A 15014-nucleotide genomic window follows, 5' to 3' on the forward strand; every position below is an offset into this window, starting at 1 on the left:
GAGGCATCACTGGCATCTGAGCAGTCTGGGCCGTCTCGGAAGGAGAGGGTGGAGGCCGCGGCCAGCTGGAGGCGCAGTAATGCCCCGGTATTACGAGGACAAGCCGGAGGGCGGCGCGTGCGCGGGCGTGAAGGAGGATCTGGGCGTGTGTCTGCTGCAGTCTGACTGCGTGCTCAAGGTAGCGCGGCCGGGCGCTCGGATGACCGAGGCCCGAAGCGGGGAGGCGAGGCTGGCGGAGGGTCCCTGGCGGGCCCCAGTGGTGGCTGAGTCGAGCCTCTGAGTTCGCGGTCCTAGGTGTCCACCAACTTAATGAACTTGGGCGAGTCCACGGTCGAAACCTGACTTCCCAATGGTGAAATTGCAGAAAACGATGTTGCCCCTCTCGGTTTTTGTGAAGTTTGAACTATCTCGGGCCTTGAAACACGGAATGCTGCTGCTCTGCTGGGTTCTGGAGACATAGGAGAGTATCACAGGTTTCTTGAGCCCTCGAAAATGAGAACCAGTAAATTAGCAGATAATTACATGAACCTGGCATACTGTGTTGCCTCTTGAAACCTCCTTTCTCAGTTCAGTTGTGGCTGAATATATGCTGTATTTACTTTGTGCTGGTCTGAACTTGTTGCTGAGTTCTGTGTATTCCAGGATAAGCTGTAGAAGAGACAGCTTTTTTATTTTCACCACTTTGTATCTTGCGCCCCCTACCGTTGAACTTGTGGTTTTAGGTGCTGTGATGGGAGACAGGAATTTGCTATCTTTCTCTCAGTACAGCCACAGGTCTTCTCCGGAGCCAATCTGATAGCATGCGTGCCTTAAGTCGTTTCCTACTTTTTGCGACCCCGTAGACCCTAGCCCTCTAGGCTCCTCTGTCCATGGGATGGTCAGGCAAGAATATTGGAGTGGGTTGCCGTGCCCGCCTCCAGGGGATCTTCCCGACCTGGGATCGAACCCGTGTCTTTTGTCTCTCCTGCGTTCCAAGTGGGTTCTTTACCACTAGCGCCACGTGGGAAGCCCAATGAGGTTCAAAGTCTACTGGCAAACCTGGATTCTGCCATTCAGTTCAGTTCAGTCACTCAGTCGTGTCCCACTCGTTGGAACCCCATGGACTGAAGCACTCCAGGCTTCCCTGTCCATCACCAACTCCCGGAGTTTACTCAAACTCGTCCACTGAGTCAGTGATGCCATCCAACCATCTCAACCACTGTCGTCCCCTTTTCCTGCCTTCAATTATTCCCAGCATCAGGGTCTTTTCCAGTGAACCAGTTCTTCACATCAGGTGGCCAAAGTATTGGATTATCAGCTTCAGCATTAGTCCTTCCAATGAATATTCACGACTGATTTCCTTCAGGATGGACTGGTTGGATCTCCTTGCTATCCAAAGGAATCTCAAGAGTCTTCTCCAACACCACAGTTCAAAAGCATCAGTTCTTTGGTGCTCAGCTTTCTTATAGTCCAACTCTCACATCCATACATGACTACTGGAAAAACCAAAGCTATTGACTAGATGGACCTTTGTTGGCAAAGTAATGTCTCTGCTTTTTAATATGCTGTCTAATTTGGTCATAACTTATCTTCCAAGGAGCAAGCGTCTTTTAATTTCATGGCTGCAGTCACCATCTGCAGTGATTTTGGAGCCCCCCAAAATAAAGTCTGTCACTGTTTCCTTTGTTTCCCCATCTATCTGCCATGAAGTGATGGGACCAGATGCCATGATCTTAGTTTTCTGAATGTTGAGCTTTAAGCCAACTTTTTCACTCTCCTCTTTCATCAAGAGGCTCTTTGGTTCTTTGCTTTCTTCGATAAGTGTGGTGTCATCTGCGTATCTAAGGTTATTGCTGTTTCTCCCAGCAATCTTGATTCCAGCTTGTACTTCATCCTGGCCAGCATTTCTCATGATATACTGTGCGTAGAAGTTAAATAAGCATGATGACAATATACAGCCTTGATATACTCCTTTTTTGATTTGGAACCAGTCTGTTGTTCCATGTCCAGTTCTAACTGTTGTTCTTGACCTGCGTACAGGTTTCTCAGGAGGCAGGTCAGATGGTCTGGTGTTCCATCTCTCTAGAATTTTCCACAGTTTATTGTGATCCACACAGTCGAAGGCTTTGGCATAGTCAATAAAGCAGAAGTAGATGTTTTTCTGGAACTCTCATTTTTTCCATGATCAAACAGATGTTGGCAGTTTGATCTCTGGTTCCTCTGCGTTTTCTAAATCCAGCTTGAACATCAGGAAGTTCGCAGTTCAGGTACTGTTGAAGCCTGGCTTGGAGAATTTTGAGCATTACTTTGCTAGCGTGTGAGATGAGTATAATTGTGTGGTAATTTCAGCATTCTTTAGCATTGCCCTTCTTTGGGATTGGAATGAAAACTGACCTTTTCCAGTCCTATGGCCACTGTTGAGTTTTCCAAATTTGCTGACATATTGAGTGCAGCACTTTCACAGCATCATCTTTTAGGATTTGAAATAGCTCGACTGGAATTACATCCCCTCCACTAACTTTGTTCGTAGTGATGCTTCCTAAGGGCCACTTGACTTTGCATTTTAGGATGTCTGGCTCTAGGTTAGTGATCACACCATTGTGATTACCTGGGTTGTGAAGATCTTTTTTGTATAGTTCTTCTGTGTATTCTTGCCACCTCTTCTTAATATCTTCTGCTTCTGTTAGGTCCACACCATTTCTATCCTTTATTGTGCCCATCTTTGCTTGAAGTGTTCCCTTGGAATCTCTACTTTTTGTTGAAGAGATCTCTAGTCTTTCCCATTCTATTGTTTTCCTCTATTTCTTTGCATTGATCACTGAGGAAGGCTTTCTTATCTCTCCTTGCTATTCTTTGGAACTCTGCATTTAAATGGATATGTCTTTCCTTTTCTCTTTTGCCTTTCGCTTCTCTTCTTTTCACAGCTATTTTTAAGGCCTCCTCAGACAACCATTTTGCCTTTTTGCATTTTTCTTTGGGATGGTTTTGATCATTTCCTCCTGTAGAATGTCACGAACCTCTGTCCATAGTTCTTCAGGCACTCTATCAGATTGAATCCCTTGAATCTATATGTCACTTCCAGTGTATAATCGTTAGTGATTTGGTTTAGGTCATACCTGATGGTCTAGTGGTTTTCCCTACTTTCTTCAGTTTAAGTCTGAATTTGGCAATAAGGAGTTTATGATCTGAGCCACAGTCCGCTCCCAGTCTTGTTTTTGGTGACTGTATAGAGCTTCTCCATCTTTAGCTGCAAAGAATATAATCAATCTGATTTTGGTGTTGACCATCTGGTGATGTCCATGTGATGATGTGTAGAGTCTTCTCTTGTGTTATTGGAAGAGGGTGTTTGCTATGACCAGTGCATTCTCTTGGCAAAACTCTATTAGCCTTTGTCCTGCTTCATTCTGTACTCCAAGGCCAAATTTGCCTGTTACTCCAGGTGTTTCTTGACTTCCTACTTTTGCATTCCAGTCCCCTATAATGAAAAGGACATCTTTTTTGGGTGTTAGTTCTAAAAGGTCTTGTAGGTCTTCATAGAACCATTCAACTTCAGCTTCTTCAGCATTACTGGTCAGGGCATAGACTTGGATTACGTTGATATTAAATGGTTTTCCTTGGAAATGAACAGAGAACATTCTGTCGTTTTTGAGATTGCACCCAATTACTGCATTTTGGACTCTTTTGTTGACTATGATGGCTACTCCATTTCTTCTAAGGGATTCTTGCCCACAGTAGTAGGTATAATGGTCATCTGAGTTAAATTCACCCATTCCAGTCCATTTTAGTTCACTGATTCCTAAAATGTCAATGTTCACTCTTGCCACCTCCTGTTTGACCACTTCCAGTTTTCCTTGATTCATGGACCTAACGTTCCAGGTTCCTATGCCATATTGCTCTTTACAGCATCAGACTTTACTTCTATCACCAGTCACCTCCACAACTGTGTGTTGTTTTTGCTTTGGCTCCATCTCTATTCTTTCTGTAGTTATTTCTCCACTGATCTCCAGTAGCATGTTGGGCACCTACCGACCTGGGGAGTTCATGTTTCAGTGTCCTGTCTTTTTTCCTTTTCATACTGTTCATGGCGTTCTCAAAGCAAGAATACTGAAGTGGTTTTCCATTCCCTTTTCCAGTGGACCACGTTTGGTCAGGACTCTCCACCATGACCCGTCCGTCTTGGGTGGTCCTACACGGCATGGTTCATAGTTTCGTTGAGTTAGACAAGGCTGTGGTCTATGTGATCAGATTGATTAGTGTTCTGTGATTGTGGTTTTCATTCTGTCTGCCCTCTGATGGAGAAGGGTAAGAGGCTTATGGAAGCTTCCTAATGGGAGAGGCTGACTGATGGGCAGGGCCATGCTCAATAAGTCTTTAATCCAATTTTCTGTTGATGGTCAGGTCTGTGTTCCCTCCCTGTTATTTGACCTGGGGCCAAACTGTGGTGGAGGTAGTGAAGATAATGGTGACCTCCTTCAGAAGGTTCCGTGCATGCACTGCTGCACTCAGTGCCCCCAACCCTGCAGCAAGTTGCTGGCGGTTATTCTTGCATTTGGAGATGTAATTTCAGAAAGTTACCCTTATTTCAAAGGGAAGACAACTACCCGAATATGGACATCAATGATATTGGCGATATTGGTGTTTCTGCTGGTTCATGATTTACATTTGGTTCACTGGTGTTGGCAGGGTCTGTGTGAAGTGAAAGTTGCTGAGTCATGTCAGACTCTTTGCGACCCCATGGACTATACAGTCTGTGGAATTCTCCAGGCTATAATACTGGAGCTTTTCCCTTCTCCAGGGGATATTCCCAACCCAGGGATCGAACCCAGGTCTCCCACATTGCAGGCGGATTCTTTACCCGCTGAGCTACAGGGGAAGGGCTGTGTAAGCTTTGGTAAATACTTGTTTAATGGGTAGAGGAGCAAAGTGCCTTGGGTGCCCAAGGGAGAGCAGCTTATTTTGCTTGAGAGTTTGGAAACTTCTCACCAGAGGAGGTGACCTTTGCTCTGAGTCTTAAAGGTTGAGTAGTAGTTGATGAAGTAAAGCAGTGGAGGCTCTGGTGGTTGTGGGGAGACTCTGAAAGAACAGCATGTGCAGAAAAATCAGGGAGATGTGGGAGGGCCACCCAGAAGCTGGGCTGGAGGAGGAGAGAAAGGTTGCCATGGATGATGGCCCTGGTGTGTCAGAGTGAGGAGCTTGGGAAAGAAACTCTGGAAGTGGAAGAGGACACTGGTGATAAGGAGAACACTGAATTGGTTTTTTGGCAGTGATAGGTTGATTTAGCAAACAGTTGAGTGCCAAGTCTGATTGCAGGGACATAGAGATAAATGATCTCTGGGAAGCTGGAAAACTGTAGACAGAGATAATGACCAGGACGTGAGGCACAGATGTTCTTTGCCCGCATTCAGTACATGGCCTTTTTGTTGCTGAATGTAGTCAACTAGGAGAATGTGGTATTATATTTATAAACGGTCTCCCTTTTTTTTTTTTTATTTCCACCATGGGTGTACATGTTTTCCTCTTCCAGAATCCCCCTTCCACCTCCCTCCCTATCCCATCCCTCTGGGTCATCCCGGTGCACCAGCCCCGAGCACCCTGTATCATGCATTGAACCTGGACTGGCGATTCATTTCACATATGATAATTTACATGCCTCCATGCCATTCTCCCATATCATCCCGCCCTCGCCCTCTCCCATAGAGTCCATAATACTGTTCTATTTATCTGTGTCTCATTTGATGTCTCAAATACAGGGTTATCTTTACTGATTGACTAAATACCATATATATGTGTTAGTATACTGTATTGGTGTTTTTCTTTCTGGCTTACTTCACTGTATAATAGGCTCCAGTTTCATCCACCTCATTAGAACTGATTTGAATGTATTCTTTTTAATGGCCGAGTAATATTCCATTGTGTATATGTACCACAGCTTCCTTATCCATTCATCAGCTGATGGGCATCTAGGCTGCTTCCATGTCCTGGCTATTAAAACAGTGCTGCGATGAACATTGGAGTACACGTGTCTCTTTCAAGTCTGTTTTCCTCAGTGTATATGCCTAGCAGTGGGATTGCTGGGTCACAGAAGAAATCAAAAAAGACATAAAAATATGCATAGAAACGAACTAAAATGAAAACATAACAACCCAAAACCTATGGGACATGATAAAAGCAGTGCTAAGGGGAAGATTCATAGCAATACAGGCTCACCTCAAGAAACAAGAAAAAAGCCAAATAAATAACCTAACTCTACACCTAAAGCAACTAGAAAAGGAAGAGATGAAGAACCCCAGGGTTAGTAGAAGGAAAGAAATCTTAAAAATTAGGGCAGAAATAAATGCGGAAGAAACAAAAGAGACCATAGCAAAAATCAACAAAGCCAAAAGCTGGTTCTTTGAGAAGATAAATAAAATTGACAAGCCATTAGCCAGACTCATCAAGAAACAAAGGGAGAAGAATCAAATCAACAAAATTAGAAATGAAAATGGAGAGATCACAACAGACAACACAGAAATACAAAGGATCATAAAAGACTATTTTCAGCAACTATATGGAAATAAAATGGACAACTTGGAAGAAATGGATAAATTCTTAGAAAAGTACGACTTCCCAAAACTGAACCAGGAAGAAATAGAAAATCTCAACAGACCCATCACAGGCACAGAACTTGAAACTGTAATCAGAAATCTTCCAGCAAACAAAAGCCCAGGACCAGATGGCTTCACAGCTGAATTCTACCAAAAATTTAGAGAAGAGCTAACACCTATCCTACTCAAACTGTTCCAGAAAATTGGAGAGGAAGGTAAACTTCCAAACTCATTCTGTGAGGCCACCATCACCCTAATACCAAAACGTGACAAAGATGTTACAAAAAAAGAAAACTACAGGCCAGTATCACTGATGAACATAGATGCAAAAATCCTTAATAAAATCCTAGCAAACAGAATCCAACAACATATTAAAAAGATCATACATCATGACCAAGTGGGCTTTATCCCAGGGATGCAAGGATTCTTCAATATCTGCAAATCAATGTAATGCACCACATTAACAAATTGAAAGATAAAAACCATATGATTATTTCAATAGATGCAGAGAAAGCCTTTGACAAAATTCAACATCCATTTATGATAAAAACCCTCCAAAAAGCAGGAATAGAAGGAACATACCTCAACATAATAAAAGCTATATATGACAAACCCATGGCAAACATCCTAAATGGGGAAAAAACTGAAAGCATTTCCCCTAAAATCAGGAACAAGACAAGGGTGCCCACTCTCACCACTACTATTCAACATATAAACGGTCTCTTAAATGGAAGTGCGTTTATAGTTTGTGTTAAATTCATCCTGAATGGTCACTTCAACTGGACTGTAAAGGGGCAGTAGTGAGGCAAAACATTGAGTTATGCAAATCCAGGAGGTTATCATCCCTTCTCCCATGGTGTCACTGGCAGCTCCAGCCCACCCCTTGCCACGAGGACTCGGAACCAAGGGAAATTCTGCTGAGTCTGTGCCTGCTCTGTGTGGCAGCCACATTCGTGATAAGGTTCTTGATTTCTCGGCTCCTTGAGTAAGGAAGTTAACCCAGTCTTTTGACAGTGAGCCCACGTGAAAAGCTGCTGGACCTCACTTTAGGGAAGAATTCAGCATAAAATATAAAGTTTGGGGGCTGCAGTGAGAGTCCAGCAACTGTAGGGGCTCAGAGAAATGCCGGGTAATGGTAATAAGGGTGTAAACTCCAGTGGGGCTAGAGAAGAGACACAAGGAAAAAGCAGATTCAAAAGGCATCTTTCAGATAAACTTCTTAGGATTTTATGATTCCTGGGAGATCAAAAAGGTTGAAAACTGCCCAAGGAACTCAACTACAAGTTATCTCCCTTGTGTCTCTGTTAACAGCTTCCTGATTGCTGGCTTTTTATCAGAATCACCTGGTGTTGGGGATGGAGCCCTTAAAAGTACAGATTCCACTGCTCTCCTGTCTCCCTTATAAATTAAAAGTGTCCCAACTTGGCTTTTGGGTACAGCCATGTTTGGGAGTCACCATGTTTGGGAGTCACCATTCTGGACCTCAGAAGGCAAATAAACGTGGGAGTGTATTAATTATAGATTCCGGTAAATGTTACAGAGACCGGAATAACACTGGCTTAAAATACCATAGAGAATTCTCTCTTTTGCTCTTGTGCCTGTAATTGGGGTCTAGTTTGACCCTGTCTTTCATGGATCTAAACACTGTTGATCTGTGGGATTAGGTGCTATGATGAGAGATAGGATGTTACTCTCATACTCTTGGTCTGAGAATGCCATGCTGCCACATCATCAAGCCTGGTAACATGGTGGAGTGAGTGGGAGAGTGGGCAAGCCAGTTTCCCTTAAGGACCAACCCGGAAGTTTTACTTTCCGGTGCCCTACACATTCCATTGGCTAGAACGTAGTCACGTGACACTGCCCAGCTGCAAAATGGCTGGTTAATCCAGCTCACCCATAAAAGAGTGATTGTTAAGGGGTTGGAGGAAGATGAAGTAACATTTCTCTCGTAGGTATTTTATCTAGATGGATCTTCCCATTAGGCAGTTGGCAGTATGGGTTGAAAGCTTGTGAAAAAGATGGCATCTTAAATACATTTTAAGGAAGCATCAGTTTATAGATTACAGTCTTTTGTGTAATTGTAGTCCTTTTATCTCTCTCCATATTGTTCATGTTGGCAGCCTCATTACAGAGTCTGAGGGAGGAATAGTATAGAGAAGCTTACTACTCTGTTCTGGTTCACTGTTGAGGTTCACTGTGGTATTGATTGAGTTGGCCAAGAGGTTGGTCCAGGTGTTTCCATACCATTCTATTGCCAAACCTGAACGAACTTTTTGGCCAACCCAATAAATGACCATTCAAATCTAGGGCCCAAGCAGACATAAAGACTGGAATGTGGCCAAGATTCCTGGGGTCAGGAATGCCATAGATGTACCCTGTAGCTTTTTTCACAGAGAAAACTAGGAGTGTGACTGGCACTTGCAAAATGAAGGTTTTGGGGAGTGACTGTACTGGTGGGGTTGCAGGGTCAAAAATCTGCTTGAGGGGAAATCCCTGATGACGGAAGAGCAGGCAAAATTTAAACACCAGGTGTTTAAGCTGCTAAGTCGCTTCAGTCGTGTCCGACTCTGTGCGACCCCATAGACGGCAGCCCACCAGGCTCCGCCGTCCCTGGGAGTCTCCAGGCAAGAATACTGGAGTGGGTTGCCATTTCCTTCTCCAGTGCATGAAAGGGAAAAGTGAAAGTGAAGTTGCTCAGTCGTGTGCGACTCTTAGCGACCCCATGGACTGTAGCCTACCAGGCTCCTCTGTCCATGGGATTTTCCAGGCAAGAGTACTGGAGTGGGGTGCCATTGCCTTCGAAGTAGTACTCCTGCCAGCCTCATTAACATTTTTCTGAAGTGTTGAGAACTGGCACTAAAGCTGTTCAGATTTTAGAGCACCTAATTGTTGCTGTTTGGGCTTTCAAAGTTAACATAGGGGGGCTAAGATGGCGGAGGAATAGGACGGGGAGACCACTCTCTCCTCCACAAATTTATCGAAAGAACATCTGAACGCTGAGCAAACTTCACAAAACTACTTGTGAAGGCTGGCAGAGGACGTCAGGCTTCCACAAAGACAGCGCATTATCTTCAAAAGAGGTAGGAGAAATTATAAAAGATAAAAAGAGAGACAAAAGAGTTAGGGACAGAGACCCGTCCCGGGGAGGGAGTCGTAAAAGAGGAGAAATTTCCAAGCACCAGGAAACCCTCTCACCGGCGGGTGTGGGTAAGATTTCTTATCTCGGAGGGCAACGTAACTGGGAGGAAAAAATAAATAAAACCCACAGATTACGTGCCTAAAGCAACTCCCAGCAAAGAACCCCAGACGCTTGCATCATCCGCCACCAGCAAGTGGGGGCTGAACGGAGAGGAGCGGGCGGCACTGCCTAGGGTAAGGACCGGGCCCGAGTGCCCTGAGGGCAATCTGAGGGAGCTAACGTGAGATAGTAACCTAAACTGTGGGACAGCCAGAGACAGAGAACTATCCCGCGAAAAGCCCAACTCTAAGGCACTGCCGGCCCGCTCAGAGAACAAAGGACTGAGCGATACCAGAGGAGAGCTAGCCGGCTGCGGACCGCCCCATCCCCCGCCGGACACAGCGGGCAGGCGGGGCCACCCAGAGCTGGAAAGGGGCAAACTCGGCCCCAGAGAGGGCACCCCCTACCTAACTGCAAACAGGCTCCCAGTTTCTAAGCAAAGACTGCCTGAGATCCCGGAGGGTCGACAGCCGCCGGGAGGGTCGCAGCCAGAGACCAGCTCCCCAGAACCGACACAAAGCACACCGGAGCCGGGCGCGCCCGTAAACCGAGGCGGGGACCAGGGAGGTGATAAGCCGCACCGCCCCAACAGGGGAGAGCACGCTTGCCAAACTCCTGGCCGCCTGAGCAGCTCCGACCGGGAACGGCACAAGCCGTGGGCGAAACCAAGTCTGCGCCTTTGTGAAGTAACCGGGAGCCTGAACCTGAGCGGCTTAGACCTGGGAAGTGCACGCATCTCAGGGCCCACTCCCCGGCTGAGTAGCCTGAAGCCTGAGCAGGGTAGACGGGAAAGCACACACGCCGTGAGCGGGGGCGAACCCAGTGCGGCCGAGACACTGCGAGCTCACCACACACACACCAGGTTTGCAGTGTTCCTTCCTCCCCACAGCACAATTGAACAAGCGAACCTGAGGAGACCACCTCCACCGCTTTGTTGCAGGGCGGAAATAAGATACTGAAGAGACCTCCAAACAGAAGCCAAATAAACAGAGGGAAGCGCTTTGCAAGTGACAGGCCAACAGATTAAAATCCCTGTAGTTAATACCGACTGCATTGAAAAGGACCTATAGATCTTGAAAAGTATAAGCAGGAACAAGGATCTATCTGAAACTGAGCAGACCCCACACTGCTCACAACAGCTCCAGAGAAAGTCCGGGATATATATTTTTTTACTATTATTATTTTTTTTTTTTAATTAAAAAAAATTTTTTTTTCTCTTCTTTCCTTTTTCTTCAAGTCCTCTATTACACCTTTAACTTTCATTTTCATAACCCACTATTAACTTGCAAAAAAAAAAAACCCTATTTTTGAAGCAAACTGCATACATATATCTTATACCTTTTGTGTTTTTTTCCTGTTTTACTTTTTTTACTGTTTCTTTTTTTTACTGTTTTACTGTTTTTTTTCTTTTTACAGTTTCTTTTTTTTCTTTTTTTTTATATTGTAAGTTTTATAAGAGTCTAACCTCTACTCTAGATTTGTAATCTTTGTTTTACATATTTGATATCAATTTTGTACATTTAAGAACCCAATCTTTAGGACCCATTTTTACTCAGGAGTGTGATCACTGGCCTGATTACTCTCTCCCCCTATTGATGCTCTTTCTTCTCCCCCAGGGAACCTCTATCTCCCACCCTCCTCCTTCTCTTCTCAGCCCAATTCTGTGAATCTCTGAGGGTGTTCTGGGTACCGGAGAACACTTCAGGAACAGGATACTGCCCAGATCTCTCTCTCCCCTCTTGATTCCTCCCTTTCTACTCATGCTCACCTCTATTACCTTCCTCCCCCCCTCTCTATGTATCTCTGTGAACCACTCTGAGGGTTCCAAACTGTGGAAAGCACAAAGGGAAGTGCTTACTGGCTAGATTGCTCTCTCCACATTTGAATTCCCCTCTTCCCCTCCTGGTCACCTCAAACCCCCCTCCCCCACCTCATCTCTCCATGTAACTCAGTGAACCTTTCTGGGTATCCCTTACTGTGGAGAATCTTTTCACCATTAACCTAAAAGTTTTATTATTGATGCTGTATGAAGGAGAAGTCTTGAGGCTACTGCAAGAGTAAGACTGAAAGCCAGGGGAAACATTAATTAATAAGAGAGCATCCAATAGCCTCCACATATACACTGAAACCAAGCTCCACCCAAGAGCCAATAAGTTCCAGAGCAAGACATACCACGCAAATTCTCCATCAATGCAGGAACATAGCCCTGAGCATCAATATACAGGCTGCCCAGAGGCACACCAAATCCATAGACATCTCAAAAATTAATACTGGTTACTCCATTGCACCCTAGAGAGCAGAAATTCAGCTCCACCCACCAGAACACCGACACAAGCTCCCCCAACCAGGAAGCCTTGACAAGCCAACTGTCCAACCCCAACCACAGTGAGGAACCTCCACAATAAAGAGGAACTTCATACTACCAGAATACAGAAGGGCCACGCCTAACACAGCAATCTAAACAAGATGAAAAGGCAGAGAAATACTCAGCAAGTAAAGGAAAATGAGAAATGCCCACAAAACCAAACAAAAGAGGAGGAGATAGGGAATCTATCTGAAAAAGAATTTAGAATAATGATAATAAAAATGATCCAAAATCTTGAAAGCAAAATGGAGTTACAGATAAATAGCCTGGAGACAAGGATTGAGAAGATGCAAGAAATGTTTATCAAGGACTTAGAAGAAATAAAAAGGAGTCAATATAGAATGAATAATGAAATAAAGGAGATAAAAGACACTCTGGAGGGAACCAACAGTAGAATAACGGAGGCAGAAGATAGGATAAGTGAGGTAGAAGATAGAATGATGGAAATGAAGCAGAGAGGAAAAAAGAAAAAAGAATCAAAAGAATGAGGAAAACCTCAGGGACCTCTGGGACAATATGAAACGCCCCAACATTCGAATCATAGGAGTCCCAGAAGAAGAAGATAAAAGGAAAGGCCATGAAAAAATACTCGAGGAGAGAATAGTTGAAAATTTCCCTAAAATGAGGAAAGAAATAGTCACAGAAGTCCAAGAAACCCAGAGAGTTCCAAACAGGATAAACCCAAGGTGAAACACCCCAAGACACATATTAATCAAATTAACAAAGATCAAACACAAAGAACAAATATTAAAAGCAGCAAGGGAAAAACAACAAATAACACACAAGGGGATCCCCATAAGGATAACAGCTGATCTTTCAATAGAAACCCTTCAGGCTAGAAGGGAATGGCAGGACATACTTAAAGTAATGAAAGAGAATAATCTACAACCCAGATTACTGTACCCAGCAAGGATCTCATTCAGATATGAAGGAGAATTCAAAAGCTTTACAGACAAGCAAGAGCTGAGGGAATTCAGCACCACCAAACCAGCTCTCCAACAAATGCTAAAGGATCTTCTCTAAACAGGAAACACAGAAAGGATGTTTCAACACGAACTCAAAACAACAAAGTAAATGGCAACGGGATCATACTTACCAATAATTACCTTAAATGTAAATGGGTTGAATGCCCCAACCAAAAGACAAAGGCTTGCTGAATGGATACAAAAACAAGACCCCTATATATGCTGTCTACAGGAGACCCACCTCAAAACTAGGGACACACACAGGCTGAAAGTGAAGGGATGGAAAAACATATTTCATGCAAACGGAGACCAAAAGAAAGCAGGAGTCGCAATACTCATTTCACATAAAATAGACTTTAAAATAAAGGATGTGAAAAGGACAAAGAAGGACACTACATAAAGATCAAAGGATCAATCAAATATATATGCACCCAACATAGGAGCACCACAATATATAAGGCAAATACTAACAAGTATGAAAGGGGAAATTAACAATAACACAATAATAGTGGGAGACTTTAATACTCCACTCACGCATATGGATAGATCAACTAAACAGAAAATTAACAAGGAAACACAAACTTTAAATGATACAATAGACAAATTAGATTTAATTGATATTTACAGGACTTTCCACCCCAAAACAATCAATTTTACATTTTTCTCAAGTGCACATGGAACTTTCTCCAGGATAGATCACATCCTGGGCCATAAATCTAGCCTTGGTAAATTCAAAAAACTTGAAATCATCCCAGCCATCTTCTCTGACCACAATGCAGTAAGATTAGACCTCAATTACAGGAAAAAAACTATTAAAAATTCCAACATACGAAGGCTAAACAACACGCTTCTGAATAACCAACAAATCACAGAAGAAATCAAAAAAGAAATAAAATTATGCATAGAAACGAATGAAAATGGAAACACAACAACCCAAAACCTATGGGACACCGTAAAAGCAATACTAAGGGGAAGGTTCATAGCAATACAGGCGTGCCTCAAGAAACAAGAAAAAAATCAAATAAATCAACTAACTCTACACCTAAAGCAACTAGAGAAGGAAGAAATGAAGAACCCCAGGGTCAGTAGAAGGAAAGAAATCTTAAAAATTAGGGCAGAAATAAATGCAAAAGAAACAAAAGAGACCATAGCAAAAATCAACAAAACTAAAAGCTGGTTTTTCGAGAAGATAAACAAAATTGACAAGCCATTTAGCCAGACTCATCAAGAAACAAAGGGAAAAGAATCAGATCAACAAAATTAGAAATGAAAATGGAGAGATCACAACAGACTCCACAGAAATACAAACGATCATAAGAGACTACTACCAACAGCTATATGCCAATAAAACGGACAACTTGGAAGAAATGGACAAATTCTTAGAAAAGTATAACTTTCCAAAACTGAACCAGGAAGAAATAGAAGATCTTAACAGACCCATCACAAGCACGGAAATCGAAACTGTAATCAATGGGATGATCCAGAAGGATGGGATGGGGAGGGAGGTGGGTGGGGGGTCCAGGAAGGGGAACACATGTAAACCCATGGCTGATTCATGTCAATGTATGGCAAAAACTATTACAATATTGTAAAGTAATTAGCCCCCAACTAAAATAAATAAATTTATTAAAAAAACAAAAAAAAGAAAAAGAAATCTTCCAGCAAACAAAAGCCCAGGACCAGACGGCTTCACAGCGGAATTCTACCAAAAATTTAGAGAAGAGCTAACACCTCTCCTACTCAAACTCTTCCAGAAAATTGCAGAAGATGGTAAACTTCCAAACTCATTCTATGAGGCCACCATCACCCTAATTCCAAAACCAGACAAAGATGTCACAAAAAAGGAAAACTACAGGCCAATATCACTGATGAACATAGATGCA

At 43.5% G+C, this 15014-nt stretch overlaps 1 protein-coding gene and 1 long non-coding RNA gene across 3 annotated transcripts in view; one reads left to right on the plus strand and one right to left on the minus strand.

Moving 5' to 3' along the window:
- Positions 1-15014, plus strand: part of COA5 (cytochrome c oxidase assembly factor 5) — a 43790-nt gene continuing 28776 nt past the window's right edge. For both annotated transcript variants that reach the window (XM_081484539.1, XM_081484540.1), the window contains exon 1: positions 1-178. In XM_081484539.1, the coding sequence (XP_081340665.1) occupies positions 80-178 (99 nt within the window). In that variant the 5' untranslated portion in view covers positions 1-79. The remainder of the gene's footprint in view (positions 179-15014) is intronic.
- Positions 5105-9669, minus strand: LOC145503916 (uncharacterized). Its single transcript, XR_014051906.1, has 2 exons — positions 9341-9669; positions 5105-9041 (listed from the first exon to the last, which is right to left on the minus strand). It is a non-coding gene; the product is annotated as an uncharacterized LOC145503916 (long non-coding RNA).

Source organism: Giraffa tippelskirchi, chromosome 4 (genome assembly GCF_054371585.1).
Source record: "Giraffa tippelskirchi isolate mGirTip1 chromosome 4, T2T-mGirTip1v1.2.pri, whole genome shotgun sequence".
Classification (NCBI taxonomy): Eukaryota; Metazoa; Chordata; class Mammalia; order Artiodactyla; family Giraffidae; genus Giraffa; species Giraffa tippelskirchi.